Here is a 7,481-nt window from a genome sequence, read left to right on the forward strand (position 1 = left end):
CAGGATAGTTAGCTGCCTAAATTACATGCATTTGTTGAAACCTTTACAACTGGTTACTAGCTTGCAATCTGTATCGGTTACTTTACATACAGCGCCTTGAAAATACATCATGAATCATCAAGCTGAACATTATGCCAGTGTTTTTTAGCCACTCCATTGTAGTTTTATCCTTTTGCTTTGGGTCATTGTCCTAATGAAATGTGAATTTGCATTCAGACATCTGCTGTTTTTACACTTCAACAGTCAGACACTGCTGTTTTTACACTTCATCTTAAGTGAAGTTTTTAAGTTTGCTGCTTTTATTGTTGTACGTTCTGTTTTTATTGCTTGTTTAATTTTTCTGTTTTTAAGTATTGCACTATGGCTCCGGGGCACTATATTTTGTTCTACTCTTTGCATAACCTGTAAGGAGAAGGAATGACAATAAACTTAAACTATAACTATTTACATTTAGCATATGCTCTTATCCAGAATAACCTACCCATCAACAGGTTTCTGCCTTGATACTGCCAAACTAGCTATTTTTGTGTAGTGACACAGATAATGTTGACTCCTGTACATTTTTCTCGACTGGCCATCAAACGCTACTTCTTTAAAAGTGGTCTTCCCAGCTGATCATAAATGCAGTCCATTTTACCATTTGATCAGTTTTAAGGGACAGTCTGATTTAGGCAGTGTTCAGTTGGCACAATACACCCACCTACTTCCTTATGATTGACATAACCATGCTCATTTAGTGACTTCTGTTTTCATATACATCTCAAACTGTGCTTGACAGCTCCTTGGTCTTCATGGTTGAATCCCTGCTTGAAATGCACTGAAAGATGGATCTTAAAGAAACAGGCAATATTTTTTGAAATGCAGGGCCAGAAATTAGAAATCAGTTAAAAAGAAAAATGACACTTTCACACAATTAATGCTCCCAAAATAAACTTTATTGTTGACAACATTTTGATGGCATTGATTCGTCATCAGGTCAGTTTGGCCAGGCTTGTGGCTGTGGACATTTGTAACAAAATTATATCAATGTCATGATATGTCCACAAATCAGGACCTAAGTGTATGAGCCCTCTCTTAAATGGAAAATGTGCAATTCTTACAGTCAAGGTCATTATAACATATTTATCCAGCTACTCCAGAGAGCTAGGCACCACTGAAACACCCCAGAAAACTTGACATTAAAGGGCTCAGCAATGGTCCTCTGCATGCTGGGAATTGGCACTATCCCACCAACATTAATGGCATATTTTTACTGTAATAAATAAGCTGGTCAAAACAACCTGTGACAAACATTTCTATCTTTACTCAGGTTTTTACTTAACTAGCATTTAATAAATTCAGTTTATGGATGGCATCACTCAATAACATAAGCAATGCAATTAAATGAATCTCCCACAATCCATTTCTGTGCCAAATTTCTTTGCATTATAAAGGATTTCTGAAGTAAATGGACACTATCAGCAGTTTAACTCCCATCACAAACAATATTATACCATAAAACATATTTCACATCTGAACATTCTACTTTCCATCTATATTAAGAGTTGGAAAGTGGGGTGAGGGGGTATTTTGTAAAAGGGTTAAAAGTGGAGCACCTACTCTGTCCTACTTTTCTTCACAAGTGCTGTGAGCACTGAGTGTTCTGGAATGAATAGCAGAGTTTACAACGGGGCTATGATGTGGAGACGGTCTGCAGACTCAGGAAGGCATGGTCGATCTTCCGCACTGCGCCATGTGATCACGCCTTGGCCTTCTGCTTATTGTGTTTGGCAAACCACTCATCACTTTTGTCTGCTGCCATGGCCTGTAAAATGAGGACAGGTAACATATCAACACGAGCAACACAAGAGCACACTTGTTTGTCCACACATAGGCATGTGAAAAGAATACTGGCCATTACATTATTGGTATTTGGCTCTTGTCCAGAGTGACTGACAACGAGAAGACACGTGCGTAAATCGGGGTTTAAGAATCCAAATCCAAATCCCAGATCTGGCTCTCGCAAACTTGCCACTAAAAATCATCCCCAGACTTAATTGGCTAAATAAATGTTCTCTCCCTCTCCACCTTCGCTAATGTGTGGTGAGAGTTCTGGCGCAAATTGGCTGCCGTGCATCACCCAGGTGGGTGGTACACATTGGTGGTGGGTGAGGTGAGTTCCCCTTCACTGTAAAGCACTTTGAGCATTTGGAAAAGTGCTAAAGAAATGTAATTAATAATAATAATAATAACAGTAAACCTAGAGGTGGGATGAAAATACTCAAGAGATCACAAATGTGAAAACTGAGGTTTTAAGACTGTTAGGGAAAATACTAGAGGACTACACAATAACAAGATGAACAACATAAAAAAAACTTTCTCTAGATAAGAGCATCCGCTAAATGCTGACGTAATAAAGTGCAACTCTTGTATGGTAAATGCATTATAGACAGACAAAAGAAATTGAACTTATTTATGAACTTACTGAAACAGTGATCAATTTTCAAGTAGACATGGTCAACACAAAGGTTATTAGTATTCTTTTAGCATAGTTGTCATGAATTTATTTTCACTGAACATCAGTGATCCAATTAGCCTATTTGTTTAGTCTTATAAACCTCCCCAAAGGCAGCAGTCAAGTTTTGTACAACCTCTGTGTACAACAAATCCATTTTTGCGTGATATATCCACTGCACTACATGAAAATTCAAGCGAACATCAGTGTTGAAAGACTCACCTTATCCAGCAGTGCCTCTCCACTGGGGTCCACCATAGAGAGCTGCCTGAATGCTTCATCGCCCACAAAGCAGATCTCATGGTCATCCTAGACCACAGAGAAAAGATGTGAATATCTGTTTTCACTCTGAACTGAAAGCATGCAACACAGCGTACTTCCAGCTGTAAATATGACAGCACTCACTGGATCAGCTAGTATAACCACTTCGACAGTGGCCTTGCCAGGAGTATCCAGGCTGACCAGGGGTGTGAGAATCTTCTGATTTTCCTTCTTCATGAGGGCCTCAATATCAGGCAACTGAGGAACAAAAGGAATGTTCAAAAATAGTGACACTTAGAGGGCAAGTTCTGAAGGCTTCTACACACATTTAAAATGATTCCACTGAATAAACTATTTATTAAACATGATAATGATGACATGCTATTTGGTGAAGTTATCAGAAATAGGATATTGACAGTTACTCATAAAACTGGCGGAAATGCAAACTCAGGAGGTTAGTCAGGGAGTCTAATTAGATTGTATTCAGTTCAAGAGTTACAGAATCATAAATCTCAGAGAACTTTGTGAAGAAATATCCTGCTCGTGTGAATTGAAACCAGGGTCCTCTCCTCACCTGTTGACGAGGGCAGGAGAATGCTATGCGCCCAAACGCTGTGCCGTGATCCACTGGCCCACCGATGTCCTGAAGTTCCAGCTTACACTGCCAGCAGCGACACACGGTTTAGCGTACAGATCTGCCTCACATTCACATGCATATTCAACAGGTGAACACAAGCTTCTCACCCTCTCTGTCAGACCTGATTATTTGCGAATCCTAAGAGCACAGTTCTCTTCTCCGGATTTTTCTCCAGTACTTGCATGCCGAGCAATGAGGACCAGTAGTGTTGAGAGCGCTGCAAGTCTGAGACGGCCAAGGACACCTTCTGCACGGGATCTAGGATGATGTGACCACAAAGAGAACAAAACTGATCAGTCATCCCTGTAAACAACACCTACAGTCACAAACTGATTGGGTCCATAGTGTGAACTGCATACTTTTTTTCACTGTGCACAGAACCGTGGTTTAACAACAGAGGGAAAGTGAGTCACAACCTAACCTGAACTTCTGGCTGATACTTGTGATTTATTCATATTTTGTTCATTTATTCAGTGAAGATCTAGTGTATTTCTATAGTTACCTTACTTTACATTATTACATTACCTTACCTTATTATATTCATAATGATGAAGGAGAAATGTGCATAATGATGCACATTTCTGTACAAACTGAATGATCATTCTGTGGATAGTCTGACATGGTGGCCTTTAATTAGGATAAGTATATAACATCAGGAAGATGCACATAAATGTTGAACCAGCACAGATCTCTGCATGATGCCATATCATGGCCCATTCATGACATCTTCTGAAAATACACACAGTGCTTTATTTCACCTTCATCTGCACTCAGGACACCAATGTTAAGGATAAATGTGAATCAAGAGTAAATTCTGCTATATATACACAACACACTGTTCTTGAACAAGTGTTAAAACTATCATGAGGAGAAATTATGTTTAGATAATGGGAGTAATAAAGTTAGTGATGTACAAGTGGTTTCTAGTAGGCCTTGAACTCAGATTTTAATTAAAACCTGAACCAAGTGTTTTAATACAATATATAGTGTGCATCCTAAGGAGCAAAATATATAGATATGACAGATTAAATATTTCCATTATAAATCTTGCCTCATACAATCCCAGGTTTATGATCGCTGTGCTCAACACAAAGCTGCTGTTATCGGCATTTACCCAGAATTCACCTTGAGTGGGCTGATCTTTGTCCACTAGGTAGAAGTGGTAGCCCCCAGGGGCCTCAGCCAGGTAGATGCCCTCTCCAGCCTCAGAGAGGGGCCATCCCAGCCTCCTAGCATTGCTCACTGCCTGGCTGGACTGCAGGGTCAGGCCCTGAGCAAACACAGAGAAAACATCATCAGCGTTTCCAATATGTTTACCACAATCTGAGCAGTAATAAAACAGTTTATTTCTTATTTTTACCACAACCTGACCAATAATATAACAGTTTATTTATCTGGTAGATCATTTGGTAGACACACGTTCCCACTTTTCCTATTTTCTGCTTTTCTGTAAAACGTTTGTGTAAAAAACCCTGAACAACTAAAACTGAATTGAATCATTTTAACAATATTAGTAGCTTTCCCAGTGTTTATACCACCACCTTGTGAGTTACCTAGTAGTTTCATTATCTGATAGATCATTTTATTTATATGTTGTCTTTATGATATTGTCCAGCTCAGAATATTTACATTTTACTCATTGCTGCAAGCAAGCTTGATGGATAAAATTATTTCTTACATTTATAGGTTACATATGGCTACCAATTAGTACATTTGTTTCTTAGTTATGCTGTGTCAGGCGTTACAGGTTTATGACAAAGTTTCCTCAGTTTGTACCACAATATATATATATATATATATTTAGTTTATTTTATTTTTTCGGTCTTAACAACAATTTTACTATACACTTATGAAAAAAGGTTAAATAATACCAAGTTATTGTATCAAAATAAACCAAAATCAAAACATAATATTCTCTGCACCGAAAAAAAAAGGTATAGGGTGAAGCCTGAGCTTATTGTGCCTACTCTTAATACAAACATTACCCATACTCTGCCCAAAATATAAATTTAAAATATAAATATAAACAGAACATATGGCACATAAGCAGACAATTTAGCCAATGCACAACACATTACAGTTTATTGGAATACGGTTAATCATATAAATTCTGATTATTTGTACATTTTGTACATTTGTACATTTATTTCTAAAGCTTCAAATCTAAATGAATAAATCTTTGCCCGTAATGTTGTAATTTCTATTATGAAAAACAGTAACATCCTTCCCTCACAACTTTTCAATTAAAAACATTTGCATAAAGTACAGATTGTAAGAATGATTACAATGGCAAGCAAGGGTCAAAAAGTGATTACGTGTGCATTTGCAATAATAAAGAAAATTCACACGCAATGTCCCATGTTGGCTTGTGCAACCATTGGTCAAGCTTGCACTCACCAGAAAATCGTTGCCTAGACGATACTCCCCTACACCATAGTTGTATGTCAACTCTGCGACAAAATGATCATCCTCTGCCCCGAAACCCACCATGGTCTTGCTCCATTTCCCATCATATGGACTAAACACAGAGAGAGACACAGGTAAGCGACACCACAAGACAGTACTTCTGCTTTAAATAAATATTTACTTTTACGCATACTCGCTGCAGCATACTATTATATGTAAAAACCCATTTCACAAGTTCTTAAAAGACCATTTAATCACTTATCTAACTTAACCAATGCAAGGTCCGCTGTGAATTTACTACATTAGTGGTCAATTACTAATTAAACTAATGGAAAGCTTACCCATTGCAGGTAGCTTTGCAGCCCTCTTCAAATTCCTCATGACGTAATATCTGTAAAGAAATACGCAACGTTCAGCTAGATATTAGCTAATAAGCTAACTGCAATGATCTAACGCAAGTAATTCCGATAAGGGTAGGTAAGTCTTGCAGCCCGTGTTTATAAACTTTAACTAGTAGAATGCAACTATTTAGCGAACCATATTTAATTCTACTGTAAGCCTATAGCAAGGTAAATCTGTAAGAACGTTACAAACGCTAGACTAATTACTGCACCTACAGGTCAATACAACTGTGAAATTGTGTGACTTGATAACTTTCTTTACTATAAAACGAAAACGGAAAGATTTCATGTAGTTTAAGTACCGTTAGCTACCGCGGCCTAAACTCGAAACAATCGTTGTCATCAGATAGAGCTGAACAAGGTTTAATTATCTTAACTTACTCGCATGCCGAGAACATCGCGATAGAAGGTGGCGGTCTTGGATCTATCGCCCACTTTGAAAACGAAGTGAAGGGCCCTTCTTAGAGACATTATTGGTAAGTGAATGTTAGCTTCAGCAAGCCTATTCAGCACAGCCGAAAAACGCTCTGTGCCACAGAACTGTACAGTTCTATGGCAAAACCACTCCGCCCCCCGAGTCTGTCTATCGCGTGATCTGTTCTCGATTATTTCACACCTGGACGTTTCAATGAAGTTTTTCTTTGTCAGGTCACAACGCATTTAATAACCATTGTCGACATGTTAATTTAACCTTTTATTTCTGTTGAAATTGTAAGGAAATCGTAGACTGTCCAACTGTTAATAGAACAGACTGGAGTAATTACTGTTCGAATAATCTGTGTGCAGCTAGCGAGTCTTGGGTGCCTAATTTGTATGATATTATCCATGAACTAGGCTACATAAGAACATTACACATAGCCAAGATGGTAAACTCTACGGTATTTCCGTCAGAGATGTCGAGCCTGTGCGAGACCGTCAGCTTGATATATTTTCTGTCCTCAATGCCACAAAATTACAGGAAGTGGAATCAATGGTGATTTTCCCAGCCTTGTCACAAGTGAGTTATTTTGCTCACAGACTGTATGATTTAAAATTATACGAGCACCTATACATAGTACGTGTACATTTATTAAGAAGGTTTGTTTAGGACTTAGCAGATGCTGCATATTTTCTGCTTTCTCTCCAGTAACACAGCAGCAGCTGTTTTTTTTTTTTATCCTTAATGCTGAGAGGGCTCATATTGAGGCAATAGGAAGTAATGAAGGCACCCATTGATGGCGATTGTACTAGGAGATTTGTATGACATTACATTACATTCAGTAACAGTCTAACAAGAAGCGCA

The 7,481-nt window shown here is 38.2% G+C and overlaps 1 protein-coding gene across 1 annotated transcript; it reads right to left on the bottom strand.

Moving 5' to 3' along the window:
* Window positions 1-913: 913 nt before the first annotated feature.
* On the bottom strand, window positions 914-6,793 carry glod4 (glyoxalase domain containing 4). Its single transcript, XM_064303641.1, has 9 exons — window positions 6,581-6,793; window positions 6,140-6,189; window positions 5,790-5,910; window positions 4,518-4,662; window positions 3,514-3,650; window positions 3,330-3,416; window positions 2,900-3,013; window positions 2,717-2,803; window positions 914-1,804 (listed from the first exon to the last, which is right to left on the bottom strand). The coding sequence occupies exons 1-9, from the start codon at window positions 6,668-6,670 to the stop codon at window positions 1,739-1,741; spliced, it is 897 nt and encodes a 298-aa protein (XP_064159711.1). The 5' UTR covers window positions 6,671-6,793; the 3' UTR covers window positions 914-1,738.
* Between the last annotated feature and the right edge of the window lie 688 nt (window positions 6,794-7,481).

The sequence above is a fragment of the Anguilla rostrata genome, chromosome 12 (assembly GCF_018555375.3).
Source record: "Anguilla rostrata isolate EN2019 chromosome 12, ASM1855537v3, whole genome shotgun sequence".
Taxonomy (NCBI): Eukaryota; Metazoa; Chordata; class Actinopteri; order Anguilliformes; family Anguillidae; genus Anguilla; species Anguilla rostrata.